Genomic DNA, 17700 nt, shown 5'->3' on the forward strand with positions numbered 1-17700 from the left:
CAGGTGTGCCAAGGCACACTGGCTGGGAATCACTGTTCCAGGGACGGAGATGTGGCAGCTTTCTGACAATATAAAGTTAGATGGGAATGCTGGCTGTGAGGAAGACACAGAGAGACTGCAAAGAGACATTGATAGGTTAAATAAGGGGGCAATACTTTTCTAGTATGAATAGAAAAACAGAATATTATTTTAAAAGCACACCAGAAACTATTGATGTTCAGATAAAATTGACCATACACGTACAAGGAACACATAATTACCATGTAGGTACAGCAAGCAATTAGGAAGTCAAATGGAAAACTGACCACTATTATAAAGTGGGGATCATAGAAAGTATCATAGAAACCCTACAGTGCAGAAAGAGGCCATCTGGCCCATCGAGTCTGCACCGACCACAATCCCACCCAGGCCCTATCCCCATATCCCTACACATTTACCCACTAATCCCTCTAACCTACACATCTCAGGACACTAAGGGGCAATTTTAGCATGGCCAATCAACCTAATCTGCACATCTTTGGACTGTGGGAGGAAACCGGAGCACCCGGAGGAAACCCATGCAGACACGAGGAGAATGTGCAAACTCCACACAGACAGTGACCCAAGCCGGGAATCGAACCTGGCTCCCTGGCGCTGTGAAGCAACAGTGCTAACCACTGTGCTACCGCGCCGCCCCTATCCCGTGCCGCCCCTATCCCGTGCCGCCGGGATACTGGTGTTGGACTCGGGTGGGCACAGTAAGAAGTCTCACAACACCGGGTTAAGCGCTCTGAAAGCTCGTGATTCCAAATAAACCTGTTGGACTTTAACCTGGTGTTGTGAGACTTCTTACTGTTATAACGGGATTGGGATACAAGGATAAGGAACATTTGGCAGCACGGTGGCACAGTGCTTGCTTCACAGCACCTGGGACCCGGGTTTGATTCCTGGCTTGGGGCACTATCTGTGTGGAGTCTGCATGTTCTCCCTGTGTCTGCGTGGGTTTCCTCCGGGTGCTCCGGTTTCCTCCCACAGTCTGAAAGACGTGCTGGTTAGGGTGCATTGGCCGTGCTAAATTCTCCCTCAGTGTACCCGAACAGGTACCTGGAGTGTAGCGACTAGGGGATTTTCACAGTAACTTCATTGCAGTGTTAATGTAAGCCTATTTGCGACACTAATAAATAAATCTTTGATGCCATTAATTGGTGACCTGGGGTACTGTATCCAGTTTTGCACTCTGTATTTAGAAATAGAAACCCTACAGTACAGAAAGAGGCCATTCGGCCCATCGAATCTGCACCGACCACAATCCCACCCAGGCCCTACCCCCATATCCCTACATATTTTACCCACTAATCCTTCTAACCTACGCATCTCAGGACACTAAGGGGCAATTTTAGCATGGCCAATCAACCTAACCCGCACATCTTTGGAGGGAATTCACTAGACTGGTTCCTGGGATAAATGGGTTGTCCATCGATCAGAGGTTATGTAAATTGGGTCTATATTCCCTGGAGTTTAGAAGAATGTGAGGTGAACTTGGTTAAGTGTAGAAGGGTTTGACAGGGTAGACACTGTCTAAAGAGACTGCTTCCCTTGGCGGCAGGTTCGAGAACACAGTCTCAGGATAAGAGGCCAGGTTATTCAGATCTAAGATCAAGGGGTTGTCTATCTCTGGAATTCCCTATCCTACCGGGTTGCCAAGCTCCACTATTGAATACTTTGAAGACTCACATAGACAGATTTTTAGTCTCTCAGGGAATCATAAGAACATAGGAACATAAGAAATAGGAGCAGGAGTAGGCCATCTAGCCCCTCGAGCCTGCCCCGCCATTCAATAAGATCATGCATGGCTGATCTGAAGTGGATCAGTTCCACTTACCCGCCTGATCCCTATAACCCCTAATTCCCTTACTGATCAGGAATCCATCTATCCGTGATTTAAACATATTCAACGAGGTAGCCTCCACCACTTCAGTGGGCAGAGAATTCCAGAGATTCACCACCCTCTGAGAGAAGAAGTTCCTCCTCAACTCTGCCCTAAACTGACCCCCCTTTATTTTGAGGCTGTGCCCTCTAGTTCTAGCTTCCTTTCTAAGTGGAAAGAATCTCTCCACCTCTACCCTATCCAGCCCCTTCATTATCTTATAGGTCTCTATAAGATCCCCCCTCAGCCTTCTAAGCTCCAACGAGTACAAACCCAATCTACTCAGTTGAAACCCAATCTGCTCAGAATCGAGGGATATGGGGAGCGGGCGGGAAAGGGGAGTTGAGCCATGATAGTATTACCTTCAGGCTCGAGGGGCCGAGTGGTCTACTACTGCTCCCTTTTCTTATGAAAGACACTGTATCCAAAATCATTTGGGTGGCACGGTGGCACAGTGGTTAGCACTGCTGCCTCACAGCGCCAGGAACCCGGTTCAATTCCCGGCTTGGGTCACTGTTTGTGTGGAGTCTGCACGTTCTCCCCGTGTCTGCGTGGGTTTCCTCCGGGTGCTCCAGCTTCCACCCACAATCCAAAGATGTGCGGGTTAGGTGGATTGGCCGTGCTAAATTGACCCTAGTGTCAGGGGGATTAGCAGGGTAAATATGTGGGGTTACGGGAATAGGGCCTGGTGGGATTGTGGTCGGTGTTGACTTGATGGGCTGAATGGCCTCCTTCTGCACTGTAGGGATTCTCTGAATCTATCATCTGTACACAATTCATAGATTCTTGCGGGCGAGGGTTTTAAGGGTTACTGAATCAAGTTGAGTAAATGCTGTTAAAATATAGATCGGTCGAGATCTGTGAATATCAGAACAGGCTTGCGGGGCTGAATGGCCTCCTCCTGTTTCCCCTTCATTTATCCAATCATTTATTCAAAAATCACATTGTTAAATTTATCAGACACAACTTGCTCTTCACAAGTTTATTCTCTCCGAAGGTGATCAATCCGTACATTTCTAAAAGCTCCTATATCAGAATCATAGATTCCAAGCACAGAAGGCCGTTTGGCCCATCTTATCCATGCCAGCTCTCTGGAAATGGAACTCAGTTGTTCCCATTTTCCTGATTTTCTTTTCCCCAGAGCTCTGTAATTTTTCTCTTCAGGTGCTTATCCAATTCCCTTTAGAAAGTCCTGATTGAATCTGTGTCCACCACACTCCCAGCTATTCCAGATTCTAGCCACTCACTGCATCATTTTCACTCAAATTGGGGATTCTAAGGAACCGTGAACAATTAATGTTGTAAAAATATATATTTTAATTTGAGATGAATATGTATTTTGAATATTGCTGAAAAGAGGGACATGTTGCTGAAGTTTTTTGTCTTGTACTCATCAAGCCAAACACAAGAATACTAAATTTCAAATGATTACAACAATTTATACTGTAGGAGGAAAGGGCAGCACGGTGGCATAGTGGTTAGCACTGCTGTCTCACAGCGTCAGGGACCCGGGTTCAATTCCCGGCCTCGGGTCACTGTCTGTGCGGAGTCTGCACGTTCTCCCCATGTCTGCGTGGGTTTCCTCCGGGTGCTCCGGTTTCCTCCCACAGTCCGAAAGATGTGCGGGTTAGGTGGATTGGCCATGCTCAATTGCCCCTAAGTGTCAGGGGAACAGCAGGGTAAATACATGGGGTTACGGGGATAGGGCCTGGGTGGGATGGTTGTCAGTGCAGACTCGATGGGCCGAATGGCCTCTTCCTGCACTGTAGGGATTCTATGAAAAAGGTGCTGATTGGTTGGCAAGTAAACTCTGATTGGCCAAGGTGTTGCCATGGAGAAAGCAACCAGGAACTATAGGTTCCCCAAGCTCCCAGCCAATCAGAGTCAACTTGCCAACTTTTCTCCTGCAGTTTAAATTATTGCGCTCGTTTGAAATTTGGCATTCTTGCGTTTGTCCTGATGAGTGTAAAACAGAAAACTTCAGCAGCATGTCCCTTTTTTCAGCAATGTATGTATACATATAATAGTCAGAAAGACTAACAATGTTTCTGTGATGAGCTCCTGGTGCTGAGGCGAAGATATTCTCAACTCAATAAACAGCTTCATACCTGGAGTTGGGACACTGCGAGTAACATCTTCTGCCTGGTCTGCAGAACGGAGGAGGAAGAGGAGAGCGCAGAGTTCATTCCCTGCTGAAGCCACTGGGTGTCCTTCCACATACAGGAGAGCTGGGGAGTGACCACAACACAAATCTTCCAGTTAAATAAAGAACACAGCAGCAATCTTCAGTCCCAATTCCCCGGCCACCAACTCCATTAAAAAAAGATGGCGCTGGAGCGAGGCAACCTCTTCTTATTCATTCGTGGGACATGGGCGTCGCTGGCTGGGCCAGAATTTATTACCCATCCCCAGTTGCCCTTGGAGGGCAGTTGAGAGTCAACCACATTGCTCTGGAGCCACATTTGGCCAGACCGGGTAAGGACGGCAGATTTCCTTCCCTAAAGGACATTAGCTCTTGCGAGCTGTCCCCAGCATATCCTCTAATTCCATCTTTTACTCTTGTTCTATTCTACACCCTCTGCTTTCCTTCTCCCCTATGTACTCTATGAACAGTATGCTTTGTATAGCACGCAAGAAAGGATACTTTTCACTATATCCCAATACATGTATTCTCCTCCGGGTGTTCCGGTTTCCTCCCACAGTCCAAAGATGTGCGGGTTAGGTTGATTGGCCATGCTAAAATTGCCCCTTAGTGTCCTGGGATGCGTAGATTAGAGGGATTAGTGGGTAAATATGTAGGGATATGGGAGTAGGGCCTGGGTGGGATTGTGGTCGGTGCAGACTCGATGGGCCGAATGGCCTCTTTCTGTACTGTAGGGTTTCTATGATTTCTATGATTTCTTCTATGTAGGGGTACAGGTTCATAGCTCCTTGAAAGTGGAGTCACAGGTGGGCAGGGTGGTGAAGAAGGCATTCGGCATGCTTGGTTTCATTGGTCAGAACATTGAATACAGGAGTTGGGACGTCTTGTTGAAGTTGTACAAGACATTGGTAAGGCCACACTTGGAATACTGTGTACAGTTCTGGTCACCCTAGTCTCTTAGTCAGACATCATGTCCCTATTTTTGATGATGTGGAGATGCCGGCGTTGGACTGGGGTAAACACAGTAAGAAGTTTAACAACACCAGGTTAAAGTCCAACAGGTTTATTTGGTAGCAAAAGCCACGTGTGGCTTTTGCTACCAAATAAACCTGTTGGACTTTAACCTGGTGTTGTTAAACTTCTTACTAATTCAGTCATCCAGAAGACCAAGCTAATGCTTTGATGATATGGGTTCGAATCTTATCTCCATTTAAATACAATTCATTTAAGAAAAATCTGGAATTGAATATATCTCAGTAATGATCATTCATTGATAGTTGTAAAAACCCATCTGGTTCACTAATGTCCTTTCGGGGAGGAAATCTGCCCTCCTTACCGGGCCTGGCCTACATGCGACTCCAGACTCTTAACAGCCCTCAAGGGATGGGCTAAAATGTTGGCCTTGCCAGCAATACCCACATCCCAAGGTGGCACAGTGGTTAGCACTGCTGCCTCACAGCACCAGGGTTTCGGGTTCGATTCCCGGCTTGGGTCACTGTCTGTGTGGAGTCTGCACGTTCTCCTTGTGTCTGCGTGGGTTTCCTCCGGGTGCTCCGGTTTCCTCCCACAGTCTGAAAGACGTGCTGGTTAGGGTGACCTGAACAGGCGCCAGAGTGTGGCGACTAGGGGAGTTTCACAGTAACTTCATCGCAGCGTTACTGTAAGCTTCACTTGTGACTAATAAATAAGCTTGAAAAAGAACAAATGACAAACGTATTCAGCCCATTTCCAATGGAGCAGTTTGTCAGAGGCGTTGGGAAAGGTCCTCCAGGCCTGTGGGGCATGGCGCTCACTGACAGAGGACCAGATCCTGTCTTTAGCTCTCAGTGAGAGCCAGTTCATACCTTCGAGAACCAGAGGAATTCCTGCATGTCGGAGCCGGAACAGGAGCTGTCGATCTCAACGATCGGGATTTGATCCTCGCTTGTGACCAGGATGTTCTCCTTATAGAAGAAAATGGCAGCCAAATACACGCCCCTAAACAGACAAGGACAAGGCGTTACAGACTGGCACTGGCACACAAACTCACCATGCCACCTCAGAGCCAGGGAACCACCCACAGCAAACACAGGCAGTCCTGAGATTTACAAACTGGGTTAAAAACTCAGAATTAGGAGTGTAAAATGCGTATTGAAGCAGCTGTGTCCGCGATGCATTTGAGGATTTACCATTGAAGCTGATGTCAAGCCTTTTGTTCTGCTTTTTAGAATCCCTACAATTTGGCCCACCGAGTCCACACTATCAAGTATCTTACCATTAGCCCAGTACTCTGTATTCCTGTTACTCCTTCCAAAGTGAATCACCTATTTGGCCTATCGAGTCTGCACCAACCACAATCCCGCCTAGGCCCTATCCCCATGACCCCATGCATTTACCCTAGCTCGTCCCCCTGGCAAGTTAGCCTAACCAGCACATCTTTGGACTGTGGGAGAAAAACCCACGCAGACACGGGGAGAACGTGCAGACTCCGCACAGATAGTGACCCAAGCCGGGAATCGAACCCGGGTCCCTGGCGCTGTGAGGCAGCGATGCTAACCACTGCGCCACCGTGCCACCCATCTGTGTCCCCTTCCAAAAATTGTGTTGTGTTAAGTTTGAAAGGAACAGAAGGCCTCAGCGGAAAAGTAATACTAATCCGGATATAAAACTGGGAGAAGCAGAAAGATAGGAGTGTCCCTCCCAGGTTTACAGCAGTCACGACCCCCTGATAGCTTCCTCCCAATTCTCCTCTTCCTCCCTCATTTCTCCCTTCCCTCTATCGCTGGTTTCTAGAACATAGAACAGTACAGCACAGAACAGGCCCTTCGGCCCACGGTGTTGTGCCGAGCTTTATCTGAAACCAAGATCAAGCTATCCCACTCCCTATCATCCTGGTGTGCTCCATGTGCCTATCCAATAACCGCCTAAATGTTCCTAAAGTGTCTGACTCCACTATCACTGCAGGCAGTCCATTCCACACCCCAACCACTCTCTGCATAAAGAACCTACCTCGGACATCCTTCCTGTATCTCCCACCATGAACCCTATAGTTAACTTATAATAGCTCCATCCACCCGAGGAAGTAGTCTTTGAACGTTCACTCTATCTATCCCCTTCATCATTTTATAAACCTCTATTAAATCTCCCCTCAGCCTCCTCCGCTCCAGAGAGAACAGCCCTAGCTCCCTCAACCTTTCCTCATAAGACCTACCCTCCAAACCAGGCAGCATCCTGGTAAATCTCCTCTGCACTCTTTCCAGCGCTTCCACATCCTTCTTGTAGGGAGGTGACCAGAACTGCACACAATAATACGCTCTCCCTTGATTTCTCCCGGCTGCGACTGTCCCCTCTCTCTCCATCCCCATTTCCTCTTCATTGCCCCCCTGCCGCCGCTACTCACACACCCCCCCTCCCAGTTGCCCCCCCTCCCTTTGTTTCCCCTCTTTCTCCCACTTGCTCACCCCCTGATTGTCTTACCCACTCTCTCCCCCGCCTGCCTCTCAATTCGACCCCCCGTCACCCCGATCGAGGGCCACTGGACGCCATTTGAAATTTACATTCTCTTTGTTGACCAGATGCCAGGGGAGTGCCTGATTTAACAGAAGCTGAATATTGGGCAAGGTCCCCATTCCTGACCACACTTTACTCAGGTAGGTCCATGATCTTCAACCTCACCCCCAATTTGATTTTTGATTTGATTTATTATTGTCGCGTGTATTAGTATAGAGTGAAAAGTATTGTTTCTTGCGCGCTCTACAGACAAAGCATACCGTTCATAGAGAAGGAAAGGAGAGAGTGCAGAATGTAGTGTTACAGTCATAGCTAGGGTGTAGAGAAAGATCAACTTAATGCGAGGTAGGTCCATTCAAAAGTCTAACAGCAGCAGGGAAGAAGCTGTTCTTGAGTCGGTTGGTACATGACCTCAGACTTTTGTATCTTTTTCCCGACGGAAGAAGGCGGAAGAGAGAATGTCTGGGGTGCGTGGGGTCCTTAATTATGCTGGCTGCTTTTCCCGAGGCAGCGGAAAGTGTAGACAGAGTCAGTGGATGGTGAGATGATCCAGTGAGTAGCTCGGGAACACAGACTGAAGGGTCAGTCCCTAGGACACGGGCAGATTTTCTGCTGGCTACTCAGTGTAAGTCTGTTCTAGAAACCGTTCCATTTACTCTCTGACGGACAGCAATGGAAAGAACATTGTTGGGTTTCTATAACGGGCAGCTGATCTGCAGCAGGTAACAAGCTGAAAATCCCCATCGTAATCCGTAAAGAAAGTAAAGGGTCGAAGTTGCTGAGGTAGTGTTGAGGTGGTTTACAATGGAGGTGGCACAGGGATAGGGGGTCAAATTCATATAACGGGCGGGATTTTCCAGCCATGCTCACCCCAAAACCGGAATATCCCAAACTTTTCTTCCTCAGGACGTCTTTAGAACATATGAAACAGAAGCAGGAGTTGGCCATTCGGCCCCTCAAACCTGCTTATCTCTTTACTATGATCATGACTGACCTTGGACCCCAAATGCACTTTCCCACCCAATCCCCATAACCCTTGATTCCCTTAACGTCCCAAAATCAGTCAACCCCCAACTCGAATGTACTCAATGATGGTGCACTAAGGGGGGATTTTAATCGAATTCATCCAGCGGGAAGCCCGTGGGGAGCTCAGTCTGACAGTCTGACCGAATATTCCTCTCCAGCGAGGGAGAGGAAAGCAGCGTCCGGTGAAGCTGGAGGGGCAGCAATCTCACCCTCCAGCCCAAAGGAGGGGGTCTCAACATTGAGTTTGGCAGTTTTAGATTGTGACCTTCCTTCTCCATCTTAAAGCCCCTTTTGTAACTATCCCATCCGTGTATTGCCTCATTGCAAACCCTTCCCCCCTGACCCCACGCCAGGCCGTCTGTCTCTTATTCGCAAAGTTGCTACATCTTGAATCTAACACATTCAAGACAGGGATAGCTAGGTTCTTGATTGGCAAGGGGATCAAAGGTTACGGGGAAAAGGTGGGAGAATGGGGTCATGAAACTTATCAGCCATGGCGGGGCAGACTCGATGGGCTGAATGGCCTAATTCCGCTCCTATTCCTTATGGTCTTATTATAATCTCCCTCTCTTCAGTTCTGACGAAGAGTCAAAGGATTGGAAGTATTAACTCTGCTTTCTCTCCTTACAGATGCTGCCAGACCTGCTGAGATTTTCCAGTGACCTCTGTTCCTGTTTCAGATTCCAGTCTCCGCAATATTTCTATCATTGCACCCGATCTCGTCAGTTTAGGTTAAGATTGCCACACTTATCTCTGGGACTTGATTTTCAATCCATCCCAGACCAATAGGATGAAAGACCCCATCATCATAGAATCGTAGAATCCCTACAGTACAGAAGGAGGCCACTCGGCCCATCGAGCCTGCACCAACCACAATCCCACCCAAGCCCTACCCCCATAATACCATGTATTTACCCTAGCTAGTCCCCCTGACACTAAGGGGCAATTTTAGCATGGCCAAGCCACCTAACCAGCACACTCCTCGGACTGTGGGAGGAAACCGGAGCACCCGGAGGAAACCCACGCAGACATGGGGAGAACATGCAAACAGTGACCCAACCGGGAATCGAACCCAGGTCCCTGGCGCTGTGAGGCAGCAGTGCTGACCACTGTCCTTATTCACTCTGTGAAATGGGCTCTGGCAAATCCCAATCCACTTCTCACAGATATAAAAACCCAAGGAATGGGATTAGTGATACTTTCTGCGGGAGGAAAATGTCCGTGTAGTCCTGATTGATTGCTTTACTTTTAGAATTGACCAAGTCTGACCTGTCTCACCATGAGTATTTTCCAGAAGGCTCAAACCCCCCCCCCCCACTCCTCCCCCTCTGCCTCCACCTCCCCCCAAACTCCTCATCCCATTCATCCAATTCCTCGCCTTGCTTCCTGATCATTCGCCCAATGGAAACCAGTGAAAAGTGAGTAGGCGTTGTGGGTGAAGGTGGGAACAGCGGCCGCACTCACCTCTGCAGCGTCTTGACAAACTTGCTTGTGTTTTGGAAGAGGTACTTGAGGCTGCGAGAGACCGAGAGCTTCTTACTGGGCGTGTGAACTGTGCATGTTTCTGGAAGAGATTGCATGGTAGTTTAACACGGGATTTCTTGCCAGCGCACAGCTAAACGTGGCCCGCGACAGACCATATTCTCTCAAAAAGGAGCAGGTAGCACGTTCCCTCGTTATTCTGCCATTAACACTCACTCTGGACCAATGCTGTGTTTCTTTGCTGTGACCCACTACTGTGCCTCTGGTTCCACGACACCTTATTTAATCCCTACCCTACCCCAGACCTTCCCTTTGGTTCTAGGGTGACACAGTGGTTAGCACTGCTGCCTCACAGCGCCAGGGACCCGGGTTTGATTCCCGGCTTGGGTCACTGTCTGTGTGGAGTCTGCACGTTCTCCCCGTGTCTGCGTGGGTTTCTTCCGGGTGCTCCGGTTTCCTCCCACAGTCCAAAGATGTACAGGTTAGGTGGATTGGCCGCGCTAAATTGCCCCTTAGTGTCAGGGGGACTAGCTAGGGTAAATGCATGGGGTTATGGGGATAGGGCCTGGGTGGGATTGTGGTCGGTGCAGACTCGATAGGCCAAATAGGTGATTCACTTTGGAAGGAGTAACAGGAATACAGAGTACTGGGCTAATGGTAAGATACTTGGTAGTGTGGATGAACAGAGGGATCTGGGTGTCCATGTGCATAGATCCCTGAAAGTTGGCACCCAGGTTGATAGGGTTGTTAAGAAGGCGTACGGTGTGTTAGCTTTTATTGGTAGAGGGACTGAGTTTCGGAGCCAGGAGGTCATGCTGCAACTGTACAAAACTCTGGTGCGGCCGCACTTGGAGTATTGCATACAGTTCTGGTCGCCGTATTATAGGAAAGATGTGGAAGCGTTGGAAAGGGTGCAGAGGAGATTTACCAGGATGTTGCCTGGTATGGTGGGAAGATCGTATGAGGAAAGGCTGAGGGACTTGAGGTTGTTTTCTTTAGAGAGAAGAAGGTTAAGAAGTGACTTAACAGAGGCATACAAGATGATCAGAGGATTAGATAGGGTGGATAGTGAGAGCCTTTTTCCTCGGATGGTGATGGCTTGCACGAGGGGACATAGCTTTAAATTGAGGGGTGATAGATATAGGACTGATGTTAGAAGTAGGTTCTTTACTCAGAGAGTAGTAAGGGCGTGGAATGCCCTGCCTGCAGCAGTAGTGGACTCGTCAACATTAAGAGCATTCAAATGGTTATTGGATAAACATATGGATGATATTGGAATAGTGTAGCTTAGAGGGGCTTTAGATTGGTTTCACTGGTCGGCGCAACATCGAGGGCCGAAGGGCCTGTACTGCGCTGTAATGTTCTATGTTCTATGTTCTAAATGGCCCCCTTCTGCACTGTATGATTCTATGTTCGACTTCTATGTTCTAAGCCTACTTGTGCCTCATAAATAATCTTTTAAAAGAATAAAGAATTGTAAAGCAGGCTTGAGTGTCCATAGACCAATCAGATGTGCGGGTCAGCAATGAACTGTCCTCAACGGAAATGTTTTCGTGCTGGGGACAACTTTGAGCTTGGCTGATAATCGACTAGTTCAGTTCAGGCCGGAGATCACACTTGCCACAGCCACAGGGGGCAGTGTAGTTCCCCAATAAACTCCCCGGGGAAAGTCTTCAGTAGGGACAAACTGCCCCGTGAAGTCTAACTGTCCATACCTGTTGATCTGCTGCTGTGCAAAGGTTTTATTTTGTACCAAAGTATCAATGCATTCAGCTAACTGACGTCTGGGCCTGCTGGTCTGACCCAGCTGATGAGATGTTGGGTTTGGCAGGGGGAGGGTCGGCCATGGGCAATGAGGAAGTTTCAATTCTCTGCACTGACCCAAGAAGAAGCTGCGGTGCCGGGGAGCCTTGACCTGGTCCAGAATCTGCTGCACTGCATGGCTTTGATCCTTCTGCCTCAGCTTAACATCACTGCACTCCTTCCAACCTGCACGAGGACCAGAGGACACAATCAAACATCCATACATCTCCGGAGAACTCTCAGCTTTTAGAATACAAGCTTTGCTGTAGACTGTTACTGGGATTGAGGTGGGCTTTCTACCCCCCCCTCCCCCCACACAATCTGAGGAGGAAGTCCGGCCTCCGAGAGCCGCCGTGGTCACTGCGCACAGTGGTTAGCACGGCTGCCTCTCAGCGCTAGAGACCCGGGTCCGATTCTGGCCTTGGGTGACTGTGTGGAGTTTGCACGTTCTCCCCATGTCTGCGAGGGTTTCCTCCGGGTGCTCCGGTTTCAACCCACATTCCAGAGATGCATAGGTTAGGTGGATTGGCCATGGTAAATGCACGGGGTTACGGGGACAGGGCAGGGTGGGTGGAATGCTTTTTCGGAGAGTTGGTGCAGACCTGATGGGCCAAATGGCCTCCTTTTGCACTGAGCGGATTCTATAGTTCTACGGGACTGGAGGGAGTCCTGAAGAAGCTACGTACCAGCAAAGGAGCTGGACTTTAAAGTCAGTTCTGGATTACTCTGGGCCCTGGGAAGTGGGGCTGGAGGTGAGGGGCTGCGGTCGGGGGGCACTGATAAACAGGGCAGAGGAAGGAGGGGGAACCCAAGTTGGGAAACCATGGTGGGGTTGGGGTGTAGGGCCATTGAGGTGGTTCCCTATCCCATCCAATCTTGACCTGCCTTCAGCCCGAGCAGTTTGTACAGCTGCACGCTTGGCGTGAGCCTCCCCCGATTCTGGTCAAATCTCTGCTGTGGGAGGATGAGGCCTTTACGTGGCCATTTAAGGCCTTCAATTGGGCCCGTGGGGAGCAGCTGGGTGGCTGCCGGGAATGGCACCCACAGCTTGTCCCTGGGTAAGATCCGGCTCCTTGACTTTACCTGAATCACCTGCAGGGCGGGGGAATTAAAGACAAAAAAAATAATTTCACAATAAAGATGCAGTAGGGTAGAAATTTGTCAAGATGGCAGAGTAAAGCGGGTGGTAAACCTCTGAAACCCCACCCACCCCGAATACCCCAGCTGGTACTGCTACCTACTGACAGGAAGCTGAGCCGATACCTCCTGCTGCCCACCAAAATTAATTCCTACCCCCATTACTTTAACCACGAAAATACCCCCCCGTACTCAGAATACTGACACTGAGTGAATTGTGCTGCTTGGTGAGTCTCACTCCCCAACCTCTGAGTCAGAATGTTGTGGGTTGGAGACCCACACCAGGCACTTGGGCACAAATATCTAGATCGAAAACCCCAGTGTGGTACTGAGGGGGTGCCACACGGTCAGAGGCGTCAACTTTCGGGTAAGAAACTGAGGCCCCCTGGGGTGGAAACGGAATATTTCTTGAAACTATTTCGCGAAGGAGTTTGGGGGGAGTCATTCCCCGATAACCTGGCCAGCGCTGATTCTGGAATCAAACACATGAAATGTTATCTGGTCATCGCCACATTGTGTGTGGGAGCTTGCTGTGCACAAGTTGAGTGCATTTCCTATGTCACAACATTTCATTGACTTGTAAAGCGTTTTGGGACTTCTTGAAGTCGTGAAAGGCGATATGTAAATGCAAAACCTCCCTTGCTGAGCCGAATTGGACAATAATCGCAATACTTACTGGATGGGTGAGCACAGGGAGGGGTCGATACCTTGGGTGGTCCCCAGCCTTTCGCGTTGTAAGCTGAAACACGCACGTAGTAGAGAGTCCCCTGAGGACAAGACAGAGAACAGGGTAAATGTTACGCGGCTCCCGGTGATTTCAGCCGGGCACACGTGTCCACAGGGCGGGAGGGCTGGTAATCCGCCGGGGTTCCAGACCCCCACTGAGTGTCACTGGGAGGGTTGAGAGCCAACGACTTGACTTCACCAGGGATCATCGCTGGACTCTGGTGAGTGATGGGGGTTGTTGGGTGGGGGGTGTGGAGGGGCTTGTATGGCGGGAGGGGTGTCAAGGGGAATAGAAGGGCACTGGCTTTCCGCACCCCTTCCCCTCCCAATGCCAGGTTCCCTGATTGGGCACAGAGTGCCCAACAATGAGGGAGCCCCTGCTAGGCTGTTGGGAAACCCAATAGGATTTTCGAGGTGGCCTCTAGGAGACATGGGAAATCCATGTGACTCCCAGATAACCCCTTAACTTCAGCGGGCTCAAGTATAGTTGGTGTCAGGCACCTCATTAATGAGCCTAACCGAAATCCTGCCACAAGCAGACCCAGATTCCCGCATCGACCCATTCCCACCTCCAACCTCATTGAAGGTTTTCCCACCCCCAGGAGACCGGCGCGCAGATTCTCCCGCCATTAAATGGGCACAGCTGTCGCGAGGGCCTGGATTAAATTCCACCCACTGTCCTACTTTCCCCATTTGGACTGAAAGGCACTAAAGATCAATTGTAGCTCCCTCACCCTGTGCCTGCCATGGAAACCCCTCACCAGAACTGTCCAGGAGATCACACGATGGGTGTGGTTCTCCAGCCCCGCCCTCTCATGCACCAATCCCACTAGGGGGGAGAATGGTGGGGGAGGTGCCATAGCACCTTTTGACATCCTCCCGTTCCCCGCGCCCCAACGTAATCCGGTTCGCGTCCCGCGTGGGTGCAAACCAGGTTAGCACACGTCAATATTAGTTTAAATAAGCTCTGTTGGTTTGGAGCCAGATTCTATTGGTCCCTACAATTCTCTAACCCTCGGGCGCAGAGGGAACCCAGTGTGAATCGTTACTGATCTCCACAAACAGAGACCTGTCCTGATGGCCACGCCCGGCTGGGGGAGGGGCTCAGAAGCCATTAAAGCCACCGGGTGGTTGGGGAAATGACTATGTGCTGGGTAGTGCCCTGACACTGCCAGGGTGCAGGTTGGCAGTGCCAGGTGAGGGGTCCTGAAAGGCAGGTAACATAGGAAGGCGCCCGAAAAGGGGGTGGGAGTAGGCGGATTTGGGGGATGGCTGAAAGGAGTGCGGAGCATGAAAGGGTGACCCCTCAGTGGGGTGTCGCTCACTTGTGGGTGGGAGGTGCCTGATGCCAACAAATGGGAGAGGGTGTGGTGGGGGCCTGATGGCAGTGAATGGTGGTGGGTTTTAGCCTGCGAGAGGGGGGTGTGTGTAGAGTTCTCTAAGTGTGGGTGAATTGTGAACTGAATCGCACCAGGGCAGCACGGTGGCACAGTGGTTAGCCTCACAACGCCAGTGATGTGGGTTCGATTCCCAGCTCGGGTCACTGTCTGTGTGGAGTTTGCACATTCTCCCCGATTCTGCGTGGGTTTCCTCCGGGTGCTCCGGTTTCCTCCCACACTCCAAAGATGTGCGGGTTAGGTGGATTGGCCATGCTAAATTGCCTCTTAGTGTCAGGGGGACTAGCTAGGGTAAATGCATGGGGTTATGGGGATGGGGCCTGGGTGGGAATGTGGTCGGTGCAGACTCGATGGGCTGAATGGCCTCCTTCTGCACTGTAGGGATTCATCTCTGATTCTATGAAACCACCTAGTGGGAACCTCACCGGTTCACCAACACTTGGAAATTCTTTGGGAGAATTCCGCCCGACATCTCAAAAGAAAAAGTCATCCCACCAGAGTGAGGTTATTATCGTAAATCTTATCTCAGGCTCTGATAACCAGATATCCTTGTAGTCACTTTATCTGGACTCCCAGATACAGCCACAGTCTCACAATGACTCAGAGGCACTGACATCTCTCTCTGCGACAGATGGATGTGAGTGTTTGAAAAGCAGTGTCGGAGGCACATCCAAAACCACAACAGGAAGACTTGCCGATTTCATCAATGTCACCCACACTCTCAAATACGCTGCTACTCAAAAATAAGCAAAACCAAACTGTGTGCGCGGCACAAGCTACAGTGTTACTGATGGTTTAGTTTTGCCATTTTGTGGTCCACGGCTTTGTTATGGTTTGATATGAAGAACAAAGAACAGTACAGCACAGGAACAGGCCCTTCGGCCCTCCAAGCCTGCGCCGATCATGATGCTGCCTAAACTAAAACCGTATGCACTTACAGAGTCCGTATCCTCCCATTCCCATCCTATTCATGTATTTGTCTAGTTGCCCCTTAAATGCCGCTATCGTACCCGCTCCCACCACCTCCCCGGGCAGCGCGTTCCAGACATTCACCACCCTCTGTGTAAAAAACTTGCCTCGCACATCTCCTCTAAACTTTTCCCCACGCACCTTAAACCTATGTCCCCGAGTACTTGGCTTTTCTACCCTAGGAAAGAGCATCTGACGATCCACTCTGTCCATGCCCCTCATAATCTTGTAAACCTCTATCAGGTCACCCCTCAACCTCCGTCGTTCCAGTGAGAACAAACCGAGTTTCTCCAACCTGTCCTCATAGCTAATACCCTCCAGACCAGGCAAGATCCTGGTAAACCTCTTCTGTACCCTCTCCAAAGCATCCACACCCTTCTGGTAGTGTGGCGACCAGAATTGTACACAATATTCTAAATGAGGCCTAACTAAGGTTCTATAAAGCTGCAGCATGACCTGCAAATTTTTATACTCAACGCCCCAACCGATGAAGGCAAGCATGCCGTATACCTTTTTGCCTACCTTGTCTGCCTGCGTTGCCACTTTCAGTCTTCGGTGGACATGTACGCCCAAATCTCTCTGCCTGTCGATACTCCTGAGCATTCTACCATTTACTGTATATCTCTCATCTTAACCTGATGTCTTCATTCATCCTTACAGCACTCTGGGTGTAGCTACAGCGCAAGGACAGCAACGGTTCAAGAAGATAGTTCACCACCATCTTCTCAAGGGCAGTTAAGAGTTTATTTATTAGTGTCACAAGTAGGCTTACATTAACACTGCAATGAAGTTACTGTGAAAATACCCTAGTCGCCACACTCCGGTGCCTGTTCGGGCACATTGAGGGAGAATTTAGCACGGCCAATGCACCCTAACCAGCACGTCTTTCGGACTGTGGGAGGAAACCGGAGCACCCGGAGGAAACCCACGCAGACACGGGGAGAACGTGCAGACTCTGCACAGACAATGACCCAAGCGCTGTGAGGCAGCAGTGCTGACCACTGTGCCACCCCTAAGAATGGACCACAATTCTGAGGAAGAATTTTTAAAATGTAAACCGAGACCGTGATTTTTTAAAAATTCATTCAGAGGATGTGGGCATCACTGGCAAGGTCAGAATTGTTGCCCATCCCTAATTGTCCCTTGAGAAGGTGGCGGTGAGCTGCCATCTTGAACCGCTGCAGTCCATGTGGTGTAGGTACACCCACAGTGCTGTTAGGGAGGGAGTTCCAAGATTTTGACCCAGTGACAGTGAATGAATAGTGATGTGTTTCCAAGTCAGGAGTATTCCATCTCGTGGCAGGGGGAGACAGTGGTGTAGTGGTATTGTCACTGGACCTGTAATCCAGACCCAGCTCTGGGGACCCGGGTTCGAATCCCACCAAGGCAGATGGTGAATTATAGAATCCATAGAATCATAGAATCACTACTGTGCAGAAGGAGGCCATTTGGCCCATCGAGTCTGCACCGACCACAGTCCCACCCAGGCCCTATTCCCGTAATACCACATTTTTACCCTACTAATCTCCCTGACAGTCGGTTCAATTTAGCATGGCCAATCCACCTAACCTGCACATCTTTGGACTGTGGGTAGAAACCGGAGCACCCAGAGGAAACCCACG

The 17700-nt window shown here is 49.8% G+C and overlaps 1 protein-coding gene across 1 annotated transcript in view; it reads right to left on the minus strand.

The window, feature by feature from the left end:
• LOC144485766 (ankyrin repeat and fibronectin type-III domain-containing protein 1-like) overlaps window positions 1-17700 on the minus strand; it is a 173779-nt gene that overhangs the window by 48349 nt on the left and 107730 nt on the right. The window contains exons 8-12 of the mRNA XM_078203853.1: window positions 13663-13753; window positions 11928-12035; window positions 10029-10128; window positions 5894-6026; window positions 4015-4134 (exon numbers count right to left, since the gene is read on the minus strand). Of these exons, the coding sequence (XP_078059979.1) occupies window positions 4015-4134; window positions 5894-6026; window positions 10029-10128; window positions 11928-12035; window positions 13663-13753 (552 nt within the window). The remainder of the gene's footprint in view (window positions 1-4014; window positions 4135-5893; window positions 6027-10028; window positions 10129-11927; window positions 12036-13662; window positions 13754-17700) is intronic.

Source organism: Mustelus asterias, unplaced genomic scaffold (genome assembly GCF_964213995.1).
Source record: "Mustelus asterias unplaced genomic scaffold, sMusAst1.hap1.1 HAP1_SCAFFOLD_218, whole genome shotgun sequence".
Taxonomy (NCBI): domain Eukaryota; kingdom Metazoa; phylum Chordata; class Chondrichthyes; order Carcharhiniformes; family Triakidae; genus Mustelus; species Mustelus asterias.